The sequence below is a fragment of the Ammospiza caudacuta genome, chromosome 1, assembly GCF_027887145.1.
Source record: "Ammospiza caudacuta isolate bAmmCau1 chromosome 1, bAmmCau1.pri, whole genome shotgun sequence".
Taxonomy (NCBI): domain Eukaryota; kingdom Metazoa; phylum Chordata; class Aves; order Passeriformes; family Passerellidae; genus Ammospiza; species Ammospiza caudacuta.
The window spans coordinates 121,863,157-121,885,167 of record NC_080593.1 but is presented as its reverse complement, the minus strand read 5'-3'; the positions used below and the strand labels follow the sequence as shown (position 1 = coordinate 121,885,167).

General features: G+C 37.0%; 1 protein-coding gene across 1 annotated transcript; it reads right to left on the bottom strand.

The window, feature by feature from the left end:
- Window positions 1–5,945: 5,945 nt before the first annotated feature.
- On the bottom strand, window positions 5,946–15,567 carry XKR9 (XK related 9). Its single transcript, XM_058819421.1, has 3 exons — window positions 15,293–15,567; window positions 7,684–7,907; window positions 5,946–6,589 (listed from the first exon to the last, which is right to left on the bottom strand). The coding sequence occupies exons 1-3, from the start codon at window positions 15,565–15,567 to the stop codon at window positions 5,946–5,948; spliced, it is 1,143 nt and encodes a 380-aa protein (XP_058675404.1).
- Between the last annotated feature and the right edge of the window lie 6,444 nt (window positions 15,568–22,011).

Sequence of the window (22,011 nt, the reverse complement as noted above, 5' to 3'; positions counted from 1 at the left end):
AAACTTCATCCTGTCAATATTCTTGCTGTAGTCAATGGGAAAGGGCACCTGAAAAGGAACATTTACCACATCCTAAACAGGTGGCAGGGCAGACAGGATGGCAGCACCTTGGGCGTGACTTTTTTCTCCCTTGATTGTAGAGAAGCCTATAAACCTAACATACAATTTGAATTAATTTATTAAGTTTGAGGTAAATACCCACCTACAAATAACCTACAATACCACTCAGATAACTCTGCCACACACTAGTGTATGTGGCAAAGCAGCACACAACTATGTGAGGTAGAGTTTTCTGCTTTGGAGAGGTGACAAAAGCAAATGACAGGTGACTATGATCTATTCTCCAAAACCTAAGTTTATGAATGTCTATAGCCCAGCAAAATACAGCCCAAAACAGATGGAAGAGATCTGTAGTATGTAATCTTTCTGTGTCATTGTACATTTTCCATTTTTCAGAGTCCAAATTACAAAAATACTCTCTTCTCACTCTGCTTTTTCATCCAATTAAACAGTATGACAAAGATCTGGTGGCTTACAAAACACTCAACAGCATGCAGTCTCCATCATGGCAGTGCTGGGTGTCTCCACACAGCATAACTTCAAACACTCAACTGCATTTCTTCTCTCAGTTAAATAATTCAATGTTCTCTAATGATGCAAATCTTCATGTAAGATGTAGTTTTTGGAAAACCTCAAATTTAAGCACAGAAGAATTATAAAAAGCTAACGGTATTTTTCTGAAGTGCCTCAAACTTTTATGTGAACAGCCAGACAAATTTAGTTGAATAAATACTTACCACTGAAGAGAAGATGTTTTCTATTCCTGAAAACAAATCCCTGAAGGAAGCCAAGCCTTAAAGAAGGCAGGAGCTGAACTTGGATCTTACATTGGGAACCAAACACCCAAAGAGCGAAGAACAGATAAGACAATGCTTCTGCACAGAAATATTTGTTCTACCATGCACTGAACATGACTCATTAAAAGTCAAGACATTATAAAATATTAAAACTTTATGATACAAAAATGCAAACTTTATTTATAATACAAAAATAGGATTATAGCCTGTGGACACAAGAAACAATCCATTGGATACATTCAGCAGTAGCTAGAGTCCTGTATAACAATTTTGACCCTGAACTTCCTCTCTGTACCTTTCTGCAAGTGACCTGCAAATGTGTAGCTTTGTCATTTACCTTCACACAGCAGCCAGGAAGCATCCAGTAACATTTAGCACTTTATTTTCAGCAGTTTGCCTACTGCCCACAGACCAAAATATTTAACTGTGTCTTTTCTAAGCGCCCATTAAAAAATACCTGTGCTAAATCAGGGAGACTTAAGATCACTTTTCAGTGCTGAGAAGACAAAGCTTTTTGTTGCATTCCAGTTGCAACAGAGATATTCTTCTAAGCATTGTCATCCTCTTCACCTTGACAAAGTGCCACAAGTAGTAATGATAATGGTAATGATATTCACATATTAGTATTGACATTAGCAAAAGAGTTTCTGTGGCATGAGCATGCACTTGGAAATCTTCCTATTCTTTCTCATTCTATTCTGTTATTTACATCTGTGTTCGCTGTCACAAATAAAAAGTATGCTAAAATATGGAAACTGAAATACAGTCATAGGAAGGCTAGTGAAGTTTGTATTTTCAACAGGTGTTAGCAAGCTACATTAATTTTGAACCAACACTCCTATCACACCAAGGTCTACATTTTACTAAGCTAATAAACATAAGGCTTGCATAGTGGGAACCTTCAGTGACTTGTATTTGTTATATGTTAGCCAACTGGAGGTAAAAAAAGAATATTTTTTGTTGAAGGTGGACTCCAAAGGGTTAGCTGCACTCCATTCAAATATCAATTGTACAGCCAATGGGCTATTTTTTGCTATTATTCTACTAAAGTTCTGTAAGATTAAACTAAAGTGCAAAGAAAATAGAGAAGAGTGCAAAGAGGTAGAACAGGAAAATTCTTTGGTGAGAATGAATGATAAGTACATGTAATACCTCAGGTTCAGACAAGATACATTGTTTAACATCTCAAAGCTTACAATTTTTTGGAAGAATCTACACATGGTGAAACCTGTGGGCAGAGTGTAGGTAAGCCTAAAGAATTTGAGCTTTGTGCATGCTTCTAGACTATATATAATATAAATAAGACATGTTAGTTTTGAAACAGGCTTTGAGATGTAAGACACAATGGTAGAAAAAAGAGATGGTACTTTCACATGTAAATATACAAAGCTTAATGTTTGGGGTTGAGGCTTTTAGTGAGAAATACATGCAATACCAGTACCAAGCAAGAGGTGGAACTCAGCTCTTCAAAGGGTTAAAGTGAACTTCAGTCTTCCACCATCACCCTCTGGTACTGTATCTTCATAAATTTCCCCTGTTTATGGAGTGTTTTTGATGGCAAGCAATTCTTTGTTGAAAGTTAAGTGCTCTTTTATATGAATAAATAAAGAAGGCTTTGGTTTGAATGAATACATTATTTTGACAAATGTTTATTGGAAACCCAATTATGGCTTAATAAATCAGTGCTATCTGTGGTACATCAGGTGAGCTCACCCATGCCATCAAATGGCACGTTGAATATTAGTAGGATAATTAAAACAATTCTGTTGGATGTTGTTCTTATTACCCAGGTCTGACAGTAGTCAAAACAGAAAGAAATTGTTTATTAATTTTATTTAACTTATTAAAATACTTTTTGTAAGATGTAATGGGCATACTTAACACAAAAAAAAAAGGAGAAAAAAACCCATTTGTTTTCAATTTGCTGTTAGATTAAAATGACAAGGTCAAGCGCAATGCATGAACTGACTGGCAGCTGAATTTTAAGGGTAGTTGGAAGCAGAAAGGATATATATGAAGTCTATTGTTTGAACTTTACACCCAGGTGAAGTGGAGCTTTGTTTGTTTTGTCTGAAGTGGTCACTGGTGATATGAAATGTGTCTGGAGTCAATTCATGTGCTTCCTTATCCTCCCTCCTATAGTGATTCTGAGTTAGAACTACCAGATGAATGAGAAGCCATTTCATCGCTGTGAAAATGAAGGGAATCAAGTGAAAATCTTAAGGTCAAGAAGAAAGGGAGGAGTTTAAAGTTAAATTTTTATTCTCATAATATTCCCCTCTAGATAAAAATTCACTGGGAGCAAACCACTAGGAATTTCCATCTCTTGAGGTCCCCTGACTGATGACAGCAAAATGGAGATGTATTGGTGGAAGGACACTGAAGATCTTTAAGATTTATGAAAAGAATCTAAATTATTTCCCAAAGGACCATTTCCAGGCTCAGGATATGGCTAAATTTATATCAACTAGGACTTACAAGCCTAAAATAAAGATTGGAACTGAAGTAATTTTGTTTGGTGTGCATTTGAATTAGAATTATATAAATAGCCACCTAGATGTCTTTCTTACCAACTCAACTTCAGTGTAATATTCTTCTTAGGGGCACAGAGGAGGGAGTGGGGAGACATAAGGAGAACAACAGAAGGCAGCACTATGTTCAGCTTTTCTCCCCTGAGAGAAAATGAGTGTTAGGAGTTGGCCAGAGAGATGGCAATGAAAGACTTCTCTTTGGAATTTGCCAGTTCATTGAAAGGAGAAAAAAAATCACTAAGAGAAATTATTTTGTTACACCAGAAATTAATTTTCCTCAGGAGCAACTCAGGCTCCAGATTTTGGGCAGTAGGCAGAGAACTTGGAGGCCTCAGGGGTGAATTGCCCACACTAGGACTTCTTAGGATCTCATATTTCCCAAGAGATCTGCTTCTCAGATTATGTATAAAACTTTATATCATCTTCTAAAAAATAGCTAGACAACATTTCATCATTTTCTGCAAAATAGAGTAATATTCTCTATTTTCCAAACCTAGTCCCTTCTTAGGATTTTAGATTGACAAAGAGTAAAAGTGTGGGAAGCCATATAGGGACTGTCTTCACTATTTAGGATTCTATTTTTTCCATAGCAAAATATAAGTACATTCAGCCTAAAAGCAGGCATGCACTTTGCTGTCAAGGACACCATCACCAGCAATAAATATTCTGCAATAAAGACAGAACTTAGGACAATCATGGTGCATTAAAGCCTTGGGCTTTTTCTCCTTACCTAAGAAGATGTTCCAGGGCTAGCAAATCTGGATATCTCTCTTCCACAGTAAAATAAGTGAAGGTACTGGTTTTTATACCAATTTTAGTAAAACTAAATTAGTATTGCTTTGTCTCATGGATTGTGCTTTTCTGTCTTAACTTGTGGACCACATTTTGTTGCCCCCAAGCAGGAATGAGGGATTTTAGAAGTAAACTCTTTCTCTTGGCTACACCAATTTCTCATATGCAGCCTCAGAAAGGCAGACTGTTCAGTCCAAGCTATGCACATAGAAATTAACTTCCTTGAATAGGATCAAGGAGATGTAGTACATGGTTGGCCTGGTAAAGAGAAGTGTGGACATTGAACAGAAAAAAAACATGTTTAGAAACTTTCCCTGAGCTCTGGTAAGGCTGAAAGAGTAAAAAGAAAAGAGCATTCTGCAGTCCATGAACTTGACACAAAAGACACAAGACACAGCTCTTAGGAACCCTAATTGTCAACCAAAGCTTCAGCCCTTTCTCCAGAGTTTCACAGAAGTTTGTTGTCAATAAAGAATATTAACAGATTTGGTTCCTGGAAAAGTTTATCACCTTTTCTTATCTCTAGGCTCTTTTCTAAAACCTAGTTCCCTACTTTTCCCTGTGGCCAATCTAACTGCAAATGTGACTTAATGGAAGGAGAAAGAAGGGGAGAAAAAGAATTCCAGGTTTTCATAATACAGATTTAAAACACAACAGCTCTGAAATACTCCCCCTTAGATTTTATTTCTGAACAAACTGTGGCAATCAACCTTATTTCATTGTTGTTGATTTAGCATTTGAACACAGAGCTGAAATGTCTGGTTTCACTCTGCCTTCTGCCAAAAATTCTTGATGGACAAGCTAGGTTTATCTTTTGCCAGCTCCTCCGAGTGCAAGTCATCAGAATAGTTGCTGCTCTTTTACCCAGCAATAGACAGAAGATGCTGCACCACTGCCTGATCTGCATAGCCTCATATTTTAGTGGAAATCAGCATTTAAAGTGTTACATCTTAGAGTCCAAAGAAGAAGAATGTTTCATGGAAGATGGCTCTTCATTTTCATGCAAGGGTCCTGTTGCCATCCATAAATCGCTCAGGCTGCTATTATAACCCAGAACAAGCTGGTGTCATCCATAAATACAGAAGATTGTGTGAAAGATTAACAGAATAAAAACAACAAAAAAGTCATTAGAACACCTAGATAATAAAATGCTTGAAAACATCTCCCCAAATTTCCTTGTGGCAAGACAGTGATTGAGCCATAAATCAAAGCTATTCTTCAGGGGGAAGGCAGTACAGTGTGTTAACATGAAGGACTGCAGCCCTTACAGTAATGGGGAGAAGCAGAAGACTGATCATTGCCCTCAGTTATTTTAAACATACTCTTCTTTCCTTCCAGCAAGAAAGAAAATGAAAAAAAGAAAAAAAAAAGAGCCTTGTTTTTAACAGAACCAACATAAATTAATAGAATGTGGGTTTAATGCTATATTTCATTTAATTAACTCTTAGTTTTTCCTATGTTACATTTGCATTGCTAAAAAAGTAAAACTGTGAATTGTGTTGGATGAATAGATGAAATAGTTTCTTTGACAAACTAACTTTCACCAGCATATAAGTGTTCATGTTACAGAGTCTTTGTATTGTGGAAAACAAATAGTTATTCAAAGCCACTATGTACTCCTCAGTGATGATACATAAGTAACAATGACAGAGAAACACACTGTCCAGCAAGATCTTGCTATTAAGAACACAAAAATAACAAAAAAAAAAACAAAAACAAAAACAAATAACAGACAAACAAAAAACCAAAACCACACTTGTAATGTTCATTGCATTAAGAAATTCTGAAATCTACCACTTTTCACTCTAACTTTTTGCCCCGCCCCTCCATCCATTTCATCTGAATATGCCTGAGGTGTGCAATAAGTAGTGGGATGAAAATGGCTGTAATAAACAACAAGAAAAATAATACCTAACACCAGACTTGAAAGAGTTAATATGCTTACAATTGTAAAACATATTTCTTTGATAATGAAAGGTTTCCAGAACATGTATACAAATAAAATACCTAGAGTCACTACAGTGTGAGTAGCATAATAAATAGAAATGCAAAATTTTGTTCTTCTCCCCTTTATGTTAAAAAATGAAAAAAATAGGATGATTCCAACTACAGTTCTGTACAGATACTCCATCTTCTTAGACTTGCAAAATGTTGTATTCTGTTTCAAAGTCCAAATGAAGCCACAGATCCAAAGAAATATCAGCAGAATTACAGAAATTCTGACATTGAGTAGAGTGATCAATGAAATACTGAGTATCCAAGAAGTGATGGTAAGCAGTTTATAGAAGAGATACACAAACTTGGAAAAGAGATGAAATTCATCTTTGTCAGGCAGAGATTTTCGTAGTGATATCTGATAATCAACCATTGATAAGGAGATACCACAAAAAGACATCATAATGGCAGCATCTAAACAAAACATAAGGAAAAATGTTACATCAGAAAAAAAGATACACTATTTTACACTATGATTGCTGAATGAAGTTTTAAAAAATGTCATGCTTTCCTAATACTTTCTTTAACCCAGTTTTATATTTACTCTCTGCTCCAAAACACGTCACCCTAATTTTAAGCTCACTTCAGTTACTTAAATCTAAATATCTGATGCTGTTTGGTACACTTGTGTTATCCTGCCCAGCTCCTGGTCCTTAATGGCCTTCTCTAAATATCTGCCATATCCATACACAGTGACTTAGAAATTCCCAAAGTATTGCAAATAGACCATAAAAATTTAAGTTTCAACAACCAATATATGTGAGTCTGCTGTGTCTAAAATGTAGAAATCTATAACTAAGACTTGATCATTCACATGGTCATATCCAAGATAAGATTTGCCTGGTCCTTTTATCTGAGTCAATTTCGACTCCATGGACTTTGAAGGAACACTAGACTTAGATCAATTCCAACCCTGAATAAGTCAATGTCCTGCCAATAATTCTGCTAGACTTAGAGCTGGAAATGGTACAGCTGCTGTCTTGCTTCTGAGAGTTGCACCAGTATCTCTTCACCATGTTGCATTCTACAATACTGACATATCCTCAGATTTAATTTTGACCCTGTCCCTCACCTGTAACATGGGTAATGGTAGTGACAGCTTGCAGGGCTGCTTTGATTACTTTACTGAATTCCAAGTGCCTAGGTAGCAGTTTTAAAAGAATCTTTAATCAAAACCACACATATCAAAATGCTCTGGAAATTACATGCTAATTGCATTTAAGAGCTTATTTTCAAGAGATGCATCATTATGGTTTGATTAGATATTATGACTTTTACATTTATGATGCACAGTATTTATATATGACTTTTCATTTTTATAGTGAAATCTTCCTTCTCATTGATTCAGCAGAATGGACCATCTACTAGACAGAAATTCTAATTAAATGCAGAGTAATAATACAGTGGAATGCTTGTTTTCGAAGGTATGTTGAAATGTTATCCAGTCATGAGTTATATTTTTAGGTAAGATACTCAACTTGCAACAGAAGTAAATAGACAAGACTTACATTGATAGAAATGAGTTTTGCCATGTTCCATGAGAATGTAAATCTGAAGAAAAAGTTGTGGTGTGGTCTCAAGAAAAGCCTTGAACACCCTGAGCATGTTAATATCAGTCACTGCATCAATAGTTTGCTTTTGAATGAAGTTGGAAGGGTCTGTTTCTGATGTACCTCTGCTACTTGTTTGTTTAAATGCAGCTTGACAGCCGTATTTCAAAGCAAACCAATACCTATTTTAAAAAGGACACTTGATTAGACAGCACTTTTTAGAAGACCAACTCAACAAAATTATACAGCCTTACAGCTTTTCCATCTTCTATTCAGATAAAATTTTGTCTGATATCTGTCTGGTCTCAGGGATATCAGAGAATCATTTAAGCCCAGCAATAAGAAAAGTTAAGCCATGCAATAAGAAAATTAATAAAACAGAATGAGACTTTTTTAAATAAAGAATACAAGCTCAATTTTGTTAGGTTCTTATTTCTTTAAATTACTGCCTTTCTGAAAATTCACTTGGCATCTCTCCTCAGTCTCTCTTTGAGATACTCATTCACTTCCTTTATATCATTTTCAGGGTATTAATGAATATCCAGCTGTGAAGTTCCACATCTATGTAAGCAGAATATAGATCCAAAGCCCCAAGGATAATACCTGATGAATTACAAACATAAAACAGACTTTTAAGAAAATCTACTACATTGTTACTTTCTAAATAATCAGGAAGACTTATATTTTGGTAACACTGAAATCAAGTTTTACCTTTTTTTTTCCATCTTTGTGTCATAGTCATAGTTTTATATAGGTAACAGTGACAGGCAGATACACTGCCTGTTGATACACTCTCAAATTAGATATTTATTACATATATGATGATGTAGGATAGATAAATCTAGTCTTGCTATGACAGCAGAGTTCCTCAGATGTGGAGAGATAGGATACAGTGTAGAAAAGCACATGCATAGGATGATAAGGGATGGCTTGAAAAAAGGGATAAGAATGAAAAAATATGTGTGTAACAATTTTAACTGTATCATTATTATTATCATTATTATGATTATTACTGAAGATTTTTTATGTATAGAAGAATTCTTTCTTTTTCTGTAATGAATAGATCTAGACTAATAATGATTCTTGGAATCAACTGTTAGAATTTAATTTATACTAAGTTCTTGGCTTTATAGGTATGTAAATCCATGTGTTTGTCCATAAACAGGATTTTTATCATAGCAGCCTTCAGACATCACTTCCAAACCTATTTCTGTCTATTTAGTTCCCAGATGTTTTCAGCTTCTAAGATTCTTCTCCAATGAACTCATTTTGACTATAACCAGCGGGCAAGGACAACCTAAGGAGTCCTTTTTGAAGAAAACTCACTATTATTCAGACAATTTTTCTAGCCTTGCAAAAACTACTAGAGTCTTTCCTCATCCAAAGAGAAGCTAATTCAGTAAATAAATTATGACAGCTGCATCGTTCATTTGAATCTATTTTCTTGAGAAACTAAACAGAGCACCACAAGCCAACACTTGGTTATCTTAAGGACAGTTGTACAAGACCGCTAATACACAAGCTGAGAAAGGCAAGGTCCGGTGCCGTAACTTGATTTCTGCTTACATTCCCTAAGACAGCATCTGAGATAACTGCAGGATTCCTGCTGAAGTGCAGCTTTCTAATTCCCTGGCCATCCACAGGATCGCACACACCACGGGCCTGATGAAAGCCGTGCCTTGCATTTACGGTACACAGAGAACAGAGGGCAGCAGATCAGCAGCCAGCCAGATCTCCCAGCATCGTCTCCTCCCAGTGTAACACTGGGGCGCAGGACTCGTCTCCTTACTAAGGGAGCTAAGGAAGAACCCCTGGCTCCTTCAGAGGTTAAAAGTTTAACACCTTTATCACCTTTAAAGACAAAATCCTTTGACCACAGGGAAGGCAGTGTAGGGTCCTCTTCCACAACCGCAAGCAAGACAGCCAGGATTGTCAGCTTCTGGGTTAAGGGCATGCCAGAGGATTAATGACTTATGCCCTGGTTATGTTATGGCATGTTGAGCATACAAGTGAGAATTGCAACAGTAGGAATAGGTGTGGAACAGCTTTGTTACTACTCAAGAGCCTTTCCTTTTCTCCTTGCAGAGATTCATAGACTGCATCCCTGTCACTCAGTCCATGAGCTGGCTCTGGATCCATTATTTACTCCCAAAGGAAACTCATTTTTATTTTTATGGTTTTGTGTATTTATCTTATTGTTCCCTGAATAATCACTCATAAGCAAAGAACTGAACTGTTTGGCAAGGCATCTAAAGCTTTTTTCTGTTTATAAAACAATTAGTATTCCAAAACCTCTGGTTCTTGCATCTGAGATGTAAAAATCTGGAAAGTTTGCAATGTTTTCAAGAAAAAACAATTGGGTAGACTGCTCGTCTACTACTGCTAGTTGTCCATGGACTCATCCACCAGAGCAGCAAGAAGTGGAAACCAGCTGCACAAATTTTGAGCTGCAAAGCTCACAGCCAAGATGGCAGGTGATGTGCAAGGCAAGAAATGTCCAAAAAGGAATATTTCAGCTGGATACATACCTGAAATCACTTGTCAGATTTCAAAGCACATTCCTTCTGAGCACTGTGTATTAGGTTTATATTGTTACAAGATGGTATGCTATGGATTTGTCACTAGTTGTAGCAGTTTTGGTGAGGCCACTTCTGACTTTGAACACTTTATAGAATAGCTTTTTATCTTCCTAGTAAACTCCAAATACTTCTACTGCTCTTTGATTATGTATTAAGCAGGGTGGCCTTTTCTGAGCCCCACATGCTTATGTCACTTACTGTAAGTTCATTGCAACAACTTTTCATATTTTAAGAGTATTTTGTACTTATACTGTCATTCTCATCTGTCCCTTTGGCATTTAATAGGATCTTTTAGGAAGGGCTCATAGCCAACTTTTAGACCTAGTGTTGAAGTACTTTCCTAGCCTAGGGCAAAGTTCAGTTCATAATAAAGGATAGGTCAGGTTTAAATTTTCTCCTTTATCATGCCCACAGCTCAGCTAAACCCTGTGCCTGCTCTGAAACTATTATAGCTGTACTCCTCTAATCTATTTTCCTAGAATATATCTATTGCTATAGAAGTTCTGGGCTTCAATATTCATTGAAGCAAAAAGTCTTCTATAAAGGTACTACAACTGTATTAAAAATACATTAATAAAAAGTAATGGATTTGTTATGTATTTTAGATAGAGGTGCATCCTAAATGGAATGTGAAATGGTTATGTCAATAATACAGACAAATGCAGGTTTACCATTTACTTTTTCTCCGTATAAATTCATTAAAGAAAATTTGTTTTTCATTCTTTCAAGGTATATAAGCTACTTGAAAGCCAACAGAGTAAAAAACCTACAATTTCTTTACAACTGAAATTGTCATATGGTAAAGACAAAGGTAAAGAATTACCACTGTTTCTAAATATCATTCACTTTGACAGGAGGAAAATAAAGGGTTTCTGCCTTTGCAGCGTTTCTTTGTAGAGAACACAGATTGTCAGGGCTCCTACTTGTTATTAACACTCATGGAAACACAGCTCCACTGTCTCTCTGTTCTTGAGATGTTCCTAGATATTCATCATCATTTCACAAGTGATGAAGTTTGATGCTGTAAAATTAGGAAGACTTTGTCTCTGGCTGGGAATTCACAGGGGTGACAGCTATTTTGTTTGTTGTTTCACAGCCTTCACATGTGACAAGCAAGCAGCCTTGCCAATGTTTCCTATCACATGCTTCCCCTCTGATTTCCGCTGACTTTGTAACACAATCCCAGCATTATACTACACATCCCATCTCATCAAACTATACTGATAAATGTTTGGGTGCCATTTAGAAATTCGTATAGGCAGGGTGTGAGTGGCCTGGTAATAATGATTGTCCTGTCAAAATTCTGGCCATGCAGTCACAGCTTTTAGCATTGTATAGATCCTTATCAAATGAAAATTACTCTCTGCTGCATGTTAAATTTCACCTTCTAAGTATCAAAATACTTGGATTAAACCCATGAAACTAATGCAATTGAATCAATTCTTAGGTCAGTAAATTTATATCAAGAAAATGTGATCAAACACATAGAATCACAGAATCCTTTAGCTTGGAAAAGATCTTTAATATCATTGAGAACAGCTACTGCTCTTCACTGTCAAGTCCACCACTAAACCATGCCCCTAAGTGCCACATCTACATGTCTTTTAAATGGTGAAGAAAATTCTCCTAATATCCAATCCAAACTCTCCCAGTGCAAGCTGGGGCCATTTCCTCTCATCCTGTCACTTGCTCTTTAAAAGAAAAGAATGACCCCCATCTGACGACAGCCTGCTTTCATTTGCAGACAGCAGTAAGAGTTTGACACAGGGTTTTGGTAACTTAACCTCAGTGACATCTCCTAGCCAGATGACTCAACATCCTTGTAATTGTTCAGAGCTTGCAGAGTTCATACCTGTTATGCCAGGGCTCCTGTGAAGGTGGGCTACTCACAGGGGAGACACCCGTGCTGCACTGGGCAGGAACTTGTTGCCATTGCCCCCTAGCCTTAAGTCACTGTGCTCAGCCAGGTGAAGAGTGGATAGGGAATCACCCACCTCATGCATCCTGCCTGCCTGCCTGTGGGGCAGTCTCAGGAAAGGTAGAGTGTGATTCTAGCAGTCTGCATGGGTGTCTCTCTCTCTCTGATACTCCTCAGCCTACTCACCTCCTCCCAGAGTTCTATCACTAAGCAGAGGAGGTCCTTTTCCAGAGTGCATCTCCCACAGGAGTGCTCACTGTTGCCAGCCGGTACTGCTTCAGAGCAGGGCCCATCCTGGAGCCCATCTCACTTCCTTTTAGAAATACGTAATGAAATAACCCCAGGCTCAGCAAAGCCCTCGCATTTACTCTGATGTCTCATGGATCTAGAATTAATTTTTACAAATAAGCAAAAAAATTTTTCTCTTCTGCTTCTATTCAAAGTTGCTGGGCATTCTGAGCTACCTTTAAGCACCAAGAAGTGCAACAGCAGATGCCAGTACCACAGTGGCTGCTGCCTATGTGACCTATTCTGACAGCAAAGATTATGAATTGCTAATGTTTAGTCTCCACAGGTGTATCCTAGGCTGATGAAGCACACTGCTATACATCAGACAGCTCCAGAATTCATATACTGCCCTAAGGAAATGTCCCATTTCTCCACATTCCGTGGCAGTGTTATTGTCTTAATGTTGTCTGGTATGTCACAACTGTTCTCAATTTTACAAATATCTGTGTGACCCATTTAAATGGGTCAGGTTGAATATAATTTTAGTCAGCATAGTTAAAATGTACATTTTTAACTTAATTTTGTCTCCTTGCAGAGCATACTATTTCATATGAAATATAATGGCAGGTATGCACTCTTTCCAACAAAAGAAATCAAGCCTTCTTAGATAAGAAATATTTTTAATTTTGTTTGCCTCCGATTTTATATATATATTGTATGTATGTATATACATCTATATATATATAGCAATATAATTTGTATATTTATTCCTTAGCATTGTCAGTGTGTTAGCAAACCCAAACTGATTCCCATTTTTCTGTGCACTGCACAAACCTCCAGTTCCCAAAGGGTACTAGTTTGTAAGCCACCAGTTCCAGTACATAAAGGGAGCCTAGAAGAAAGCTCAAGAAAGACTTTGTACAAGAGCATGGAGTGATACAACAAGAGGGAATGGCTTCAAACTGGAACACAGTAGGCTAAGACAAGTTATCAGGATGAAACTCTTTCCTGCTAGGGTGGTGATGCACAGGTTTCCCAGAAAAGCTGTGGATGCCCCACCCCTGGAAGTGCTCAAGGCTATGTTGAATGGGGCTTTGATCAACCTGGTCAAGTAGAAGATATCTCTGCCCATGGCAGAGAGTTGATTTCTATGAGTTGATTTTAAGGTCCTTTCCAAACTAAAACCATTCTAGGGATCTAAGGTCAAAGATGGAGCAGGAAGTGTAAAAGGAGATGAAAGGGGAAGTGTAAAAGGAGATGAAAGGGGAAGTGTCGGAAGGAAATGTCGGAAGAAAGAAAGAAAGAAAGAAAGAAGAAAGAAAGAAAGAAAGAAAGAAAGAAAGAAAGAAAGAAAGAAAGAAAGAAAGAAAGAAAGAAAGAAAGAAAGAAAGAAAGAAAGAAAGAAAGAAAGAAAGAAAAGAAAGAAAGAAAGAAAAAGAAAGAAAGAAAGAAAGAAAGAAAGAAAGAAAGAAAGAAAGAAAGAAAGAAAGAAGAAAGAAAGAAAGAAAGAAAGAAAGAAAGAAAGAAAGAAAGAAAAGAAAGAAAGAAAGAAAGAAAGAAAGAAAGAAAGAAAGAAAGAAAGAAAGAAAGAAAGAAAGAAAGAAAGAAAGAAAGAAAGAGAAAATTTGATAAGGTTTATTCACGTCTTATAATTTCAAATCTGCAGAGTTTCACTGACCAAATCTTATTTAATGGCTAGGCCCTCATTTTCCTCTTTGAATGAAGAATATGGCTTCTGCCCCAAAGGACTTTATGGAGAATCTCACCTCAATAAGTGTGACCTGACTTGACAGAATCTATTTTTAATCCATTTACTGCACAGATAAACCTGAGAGACTCATTGTCTAAATTAACTACATAAATTAGATGACTAAGAGGGAGGACGAGGAGAAGTTGTACTTGATACACCTAACGAAAATACATACAATTAAAAGTATGTAATAGTGAATCACAAAGGTACAAGCCCAGATGCCAGCTTGTTGTTACCAGTTTATACTTTACAGCATGCATTACCACACTGCTGGATTGTGAGGAGTGGCTGAAAGAACTTTGTAACTTATACATAACATCTTGGAAATTTTCCAAGCATAAGTAGCAGCACCGGAGAAAATATCATTTGTGCAATAGAGAACAAGCAATCAAGTTGACAACACTGTCAAAGGACAAAATAATGTTTACTAGATAATAAGTCACTCAGAGAATATGAGCTAATTCTGGGAAAGAGATTCAGAATTATAGAAATTCATAGTAAGAGATATTCATTGGAAAGTGTATGAGTTCAGGTTAAATCCAAGAGTTTTGTGGATCGCATTAGAGTCAAGGTAATCCACTAAGCAAACAAAGTTTCCTATCACCATTAAATCAGTCCCTGAGGGAATGCTGCTGCAAATACCCCTTACTAACTATTCAGCTATTCATTTCTCTTCTGAATCTTGGTGAGTTTTCCACACATGGTTAGACACTCAGGTTGAAACATTACTTCTTCAGCTATCTCAGATGCTAACTGTGCATAACATCACTTTGAAAACTCGTATTTATTAGTTATGACAGTAGTACATTTCAAAGCAATAAATTTTATTATGTATGCCTCATCAAATGGTTGATTAATCAAACAGAGTAGGGTAGTGAATGATAAAAATCATTACTTGCAGGTATATGGAAGAAAAACTACATGTCCATCAAAACCTGACAAAATTTACCACAAAAAGACATTTGTTCTCATGGAGCAGTAATTGTTAAGGCCAGAATTGCTCTTGTCCCTGAAGCCATACTAAGCACTTCTTAGTAACTGTCCTAAAGACCATGATTTCTCAACTTAAAATAAATGTTTATGTGTGCTTACCTTATAAAAATTCCACAATGAAAGAGATGAACTAGAAAAACCAGTTTCAGCTTCCCAGTATCAGTACCTTCCCAGTCGTTTTTAAACCACTCATAACTAAATATCTGAGTTATTATTGATGAAAGACCTCTAAAACAAAGTATCAATATACTCCAGGAATATTGTCCTTGACAGAAATATCTACTAGCTACCCAGAAGTCCACTCCAATATCAACTACATAAATTATCATTCCACCAACTAAAAAAAAGAAATTCTGCTTAGTAAATTTCACCATGTGTGCAACTGCCATGTTGTCATTCTCTCCTCACTTAATGTAAAGGAAACTAAATGCTTTCCTACAATGGAATCTTTTTCCTGACAATACCACCTTCTCATCTTGCTTCATACAAAGGCAAGTTGGGTTATCCATTTTTTTTATGGCAAAGAGACTTGCATTTTTCCATGTTCTTGATTTAATATTAAATTAACTTCTAAAATACACATCTATTCTGGAAAAGATAAATGTAAATTTTCTTTTTAATTGACGGAGTCATTCTTCATTACTGATTCCTAAAAAGAAGAAGAAGAAAAAAGGAAGATTAGCAGTAACAATAAATTCATCATTTAAAATATTCTACAGCAATTCTCATGACCATTTGAACAGGCAAGTACAAAATGGAGAATGTGCTGAGATACTGGTGAACAATCAGCCCAAGAGAGCTGCATTTCTAAACCTGCCGAGGTCACCCATTCTCCCAAACAGTGACTCTCCACTCAAACAGCTGTTGAGATAATTCCTAAGAGTTGTAAAACACTGAGAAACAAGTGTTTAAAAGCAGCTTATGGAAAAAAGATTGATTCCTTCCCAGAACTTTCTAAATTTCTAAACTCTTCTCCTTTACTGTGCGCAGCACAAAATGTTGAGAAAACTTTTTCTTGAGCACACACCATGGTATCAGAATAAACATCTTTTGGCAGCTTCTAATTGTGTCACTGCATTTGTGTGCACATGTCCAGTGTTTTTATCACTCCTGCTTGATTTTCCACATGCAGTAGCAAAGTGCTAAACAAGATTGCAGCTCTCCTGTTAAAGAGGCTTGTAAGGAGCCAACCTGGACCAGTGTATACCTCTTTGAGAAATGTCTTCTAAGCTGTGGATAGCTACACATAGATGATTTACCCACATAGCTCATTGCAAATAGAATTAATTTGTAGTCAGAACTACATTTTACATTGCCCAACACTGAAAGGGTTCTTGTGACCTCTTGAGTAGTCCTTACATGCCTTTCCTCTGTAGATCTGTGGTATTTGGCAGGTGAAGCAGAAAAGCCGGAAGGCAGTACATTCTTTTTCTCATTCACCTCTGCAAAGCTATAAACTTAAAATTACAAAGTCCCTTTACTTCATTTACATATCTTAGGAAAAAGCTGCTGGCAGCAAATGCAAAGGATGGGATGCAGGACATGCCAAGGCTGGGCTGGTGCCAGTGCCAAACAGCTGCAGACAATACATGGGGAACAGCTGCACCAGGAAACTTGGAGCAGGGAAAGGGCATGTGGAGGCAGATCCCTTTGGACTTTGTGAATTCAGGCACACTGCCAGAGAGGAATGAAATGAGATAATTGGTTAATAACCCATAAACAAATGTAATGACTGTTCTTTGCTTGGGTTGACTGGGCTCATCTTCATTGTGACCTAGGTACAAACCCAAAAAAGAGAACTTAAGTTCTTCATTTCCTAATGAAGACAAGTGGGAACATAACAGCCCGAAAAGGTGATGAGTGTATGGATTACTTTCTTGGATCTAGGCCTTAGCTATTTCTAGCCTCTCATTCTATCTCCTACTTAGGTTTCATGTCCTGGCCCAGAAGAGGTCAGAAAGATCAGGCAGTCTTGCAGCTGGGATAGCTGGAATCCTTTCACTATTCTTTCCTATTCTCTCCAATAAAATACCATTAATCTCCTGCAAATCACTAATGCAATTTATATTCAATCCACAGCCAGATTCTGGGAAGTGGACTTCAGTACAAAGTCCATCATAAATTGAACTTTGTGTTTACCAACACAAAAAGACAAGTTAACCATGAGCCAGCAATGTCTCTGTGTGGCCAAGAAGGCAAATGGCATTGTGGAGTGCACTATGATCAGTGTGACCAGCAGGTCAAGAGTGGCTATTCCCTCCCTTCTCTCCCTTTACTCTGTCCTGGTGAGGCTGCATCTGGGCTACTGCGTCCAGTTCTGAGATCCCCAGTTCAATAAAGACAAGGAATTACTGTAGAGGGTCCAGCAGAGGGTTACAAAGATATTTGGAAGACTGGAACATCTCTCTTGTGAGGACAGGCTGAGGGAGCTGGCTCTGTTCAAGCTGGAGGAGAGACTACTGAGAGGGGATGTAGTCAATGAACACAAAATAAGGCCAGGTGTCAAGAAGATGGGGCCAGACTTTTTGCAGTGATGCCCAGCAACGGGACACTGGGCAATGGGCACAAACCTAAACACAGAGAGTTCCATCTGAATATGAGAAAAAACTTCTCTTTGAGGGTGACAGAGCACTGGAACACGCTGCCCAGTTGTGGAGTCTCCTTCTCTGGAGATATTCAAAACCTGCCTGGATGCAATCCTGTGCAACCTGTTACAGGTGCACCTGCTTTAGCAAGGGGTTTAGATTAGATAATCTTCAGAGGTCCCTTCCAACTCCAGTTGGTTTGTAACTGAATTTCTTATGTCTGAAAATTTGTGTATGAACCAACTTAAAAGTTTATTACAAGGGTTCATTCAAGAAAATTGCAAAGGAAACAGTATTTACTCTATACGACAACATGTCATTCTGCAACTTGAGTACCACCTTTGTCAAGCTGTATCTATGGTTTTTAGAACAAATTAAAAACAAAACCAAACATTAAGCAAAACAAAACAAGCACTGTTTGACTGTTACAGGAAGCACAACAGTAACAGCTTAGTCAATACCTGGATTCAAACAGAAAGTTCTTTGGAAGACACTTTATGGCCAAATCAGGCAAGATTCCAAGGTTCACATTTAATGACTAATACTGTACCCAATGTTCAAGTGGCAAGGAGTAGCCTCTGCTCTTGCACCTGAAATGAGTAAGAAAGGTAACAGGATTCCTCCCTCTTCACAGCCTCCCTATTCTTTTTTATATAAGTACTTCACAAAGAGGAATATGAGAAAGGAAGTTTTACAGGAAGACTCCTCTGAAATACCAGCATGAGGAGAAGATGTGAGCCAGGGGATTTCTACTCCTGACAAGCCTGTTGTCCAAACTACTGTCATGTCAGCAGTCTGCAGACCTGTCTGGACATCTTGGTGCTGTTTGAAGCCATCAGGTTTGTTGAGATAAATTAAGAGCCACACATTATCAAGCATGTCAGCTTGCTCACTGTCTCACAATTATTTTGAATAAGGATTCCAGTCCTGAAAGAGCCTTGGAACAGCTGAGAAGACACAAGGTTTATATTTTGCTCATGGCAAACTAAAAAACAATTCTACCCAAGATTTACAAATCTGTAATCACACATATCCATTGTCTTCACTTCAAATCCAAGCACCAACACCTGCTCACAGGTGGACATGAAATCACTGTTGAAGAACCCAACCTTTAATAGCCCTACATTTTCTGCATGATAGTACTCCAAAGAGCACCATGGTCTCAGTACCAGGTGGGGTTCAATTAAGTGCCACAGGAGAGAGTGTCTTGTATCAATCAGAATCATGTTGTCCTCGGTGTTATTAAACACATGATATCTAACATGACAGGGTCAGGAAGAATAAACTGTCAGTCAACATAAATATAAGTCCCCTCTTAAAACTAACATACTGAATCAATTTGTGATACAGAATCTTTTTGTGATAAAACAGAAACAATAAAATTTGATTAGAAAGGCTTCAGGTCTCACTACATATTTAAAATTCTATTTTAAAATGCAGTTACCTTAATAATGGCCATGGATAGAGGTCTTTTCCTCTTCAAAAACTTTAAATTTCCATATTCATGGCTTTCCCATCCATACCTTTACAAGACTTGCAATCCAAGGAAATTAAAGGGGTTGCTGATACAACACAAAGTGAAATTCAAATCATATGGAAACCATGTGACACAGTTAATGATTTACTATCTGTCCTTCTTATGATTGTAAAATAAAAATTGTATTCTAAAAATTTTGTATATAAGTGCCTATTAATAACAAATAGTATTTAACAGATTATAAATTTCTCTTCAATAAAATAATTTAACAATTTACTTCCTCAAAGTAAAAAAAAAAGTACCACTTTTCCACTTTGCCCCAGTATGTTTCTGTATCTGTGTAATCATTTGCAAATTTAGACTTTAGTTCATTAGACCTGTTGAGCAAAAGTCAATAGATATTTGTAGAAACACATGTGTATGTGTGTGTGATTATATGCAGATGTTTACATATATATATATATATTAATTCATTTATTTGTACATTTGTACACCCATGCATATATCCTAAAGATTCATACAAAAAGAACAATCTTTTTGGCTATAATTAAAAATGTATTACAATGCACTTTAAAAAAAAAATCCTTTCTGTGCAATGATGCATGAAGAGACTGCATGTGGCCAAGGACAGGTGATAAAATTTTTCCCCTGTAAAACTACAAGTGTTTGCAAGAGTCTGCTCCAGCTGAGCTGTTGTTACTCAATGTGAATTTTTTTTATGTATGTTTAAAACAGCTGCAGAGTACAAGGCACAGGTGTGATCCTGCCTCTGTAACTGTGCTACACAGGATGGTGCCCACCCTCAGTCTGTAGCTTTTCTAGCTCTTAGGACAGGAGGTACAGTCCTCAGTGTCTTTATAAGAAACATATAAACTTTTGTCATTTTTGTGTGCCTTCCTGCTTCTCCCTTACACTTTAGAAACATCCTAGTCCTAATCAGTCCTTGCACTGCTTGAAAAACCATTTAGTCAGCCAGATCACAAACTCACTGTTATGACATTTGTTATAATTAAAAAAATGACAAATCTCTATGGCACAAGGTGGAGGGGCAAAGTTTGCATGCAGGATTCTCGGAGTGTAAATCAAGCAATCTACAAATAAATTACTGGCTGGATGATTTTTTTTGTTTTCTGGTTAAACTTGGCATCAAAGCAAGCACAATTCTAAATTGTGACAAATCTCCTATGGTACTTGGTATATATCCTTTTATTTGCTTCCAAATGTAGTAGGATGGACCCTTAAAGTATTTATAGGCATTGATGAGACTTCTTTTCTCCAGACTGGACAGTACCAGCTTTTTCAGCCTTTCCTTATTATGGAAATGTCCCAGTCCCTTCATCATTCCTCCAAATCATCTCCCACAAACATGCTGATGTGACTGTTTTACATTCTCTACACAGTGTTGCCCCTCCATGCAGGAATCTTGCAGCCCATGGCCTTTCTCTCTGCAAAATCTGCTTCACTTCTTTTTGGTTTAAGGTCTTTTTACTTATCTCTGTACCAAATAAAAAGAATAAAAATATAATGAAACAAAAAGGAAAATTCTGCAAGTAAAAAATCATCTCTAGATATTCATGTGCCAATGGCTATGAAGATAAGTCTCTCAAGACATTTTCTATCTGCTATTCAATTGATTATGACTAATTATTGCAGAATTACATGCTTGTGCTATTCTATTAAGCTATGACACAGCCACAGTGGAGAGGCATTTATCCTCAACATTTACACTTAAAATGTGGAAAAAAAGCCAAATGCCAATACTCAAAGACTCCTTGAGTGCTAAAAATTTGAACCTTGCTGGATTTTCAGAAATAACAGTCTATGTCTTGTGTATCTCATAGTTGTTACAAAATTAATCATTGTATATCACCAACAATCTAATTTTAGGTTTATTTATTTATTATTTAGGAAACTCACCTGGTTTTGGTTTTTTTACTGGTAGCTTACCTGCTTCAGAACATTTTTCCCCTCAAAAATTTAACAATGCAAAACAGTGAGAGAACCAAAAGAACTTGAGGGTACACATTCATCTTTTCCCGTATCCTATCAGAGCATAATAGCGGGACTTTCACTACATGCCTATTAACCTCTGTATTATAAGAGAAACAAGAGATTTTTTTAACAGATGGGCTTGTGCAGGAAATGGAGATGATCAAAGAACCTGTACTTCATTCTCCAAAGGCACCATTGCTGCCACCTACAGATAAAACAAATTCACAGCTCCTGCCTAACATCAGAAAATGCTTTACTACAGGACAGCAAGAGGAGTAACAAGTATTCCCTGGAGAACAAGTCTACAGCTCCCCAAACATTTCTTAATTTGAGGGGGGGAAACAAAAAAGGTCTTGTCATGTTAAAAATAATGCTACCTAGCTGAATTCTCAATGACAGATAAAATAATATAATTTTGGAAACCCTCTCTAAACATTCAAAACTTTCTTAAAAATAGAAAACCATTTAAATATACAACTTGGCTTAGGTAGTAGCTTTTTCTAATGACCAAACTAAACTTTACCTGAAGACTGAAAATAGGTTGAATGTACTAATAGCTATACAAATATGCTACAAAAATAGCATAAGAGGGTAGCTCAGGATTAGGTAAATTCAAGTCTAGTCACAGTTTCTTACAAAAGAGCATACAGCAAATTATATGGGGAGAGTAGAATATTGTGTATGGGGTTTTTTTGATTATTTCAACAACATCCTGCACACATAAAAGCCTCTTTCCTTTGACCTGAAACATCCCTTCTGTTGCC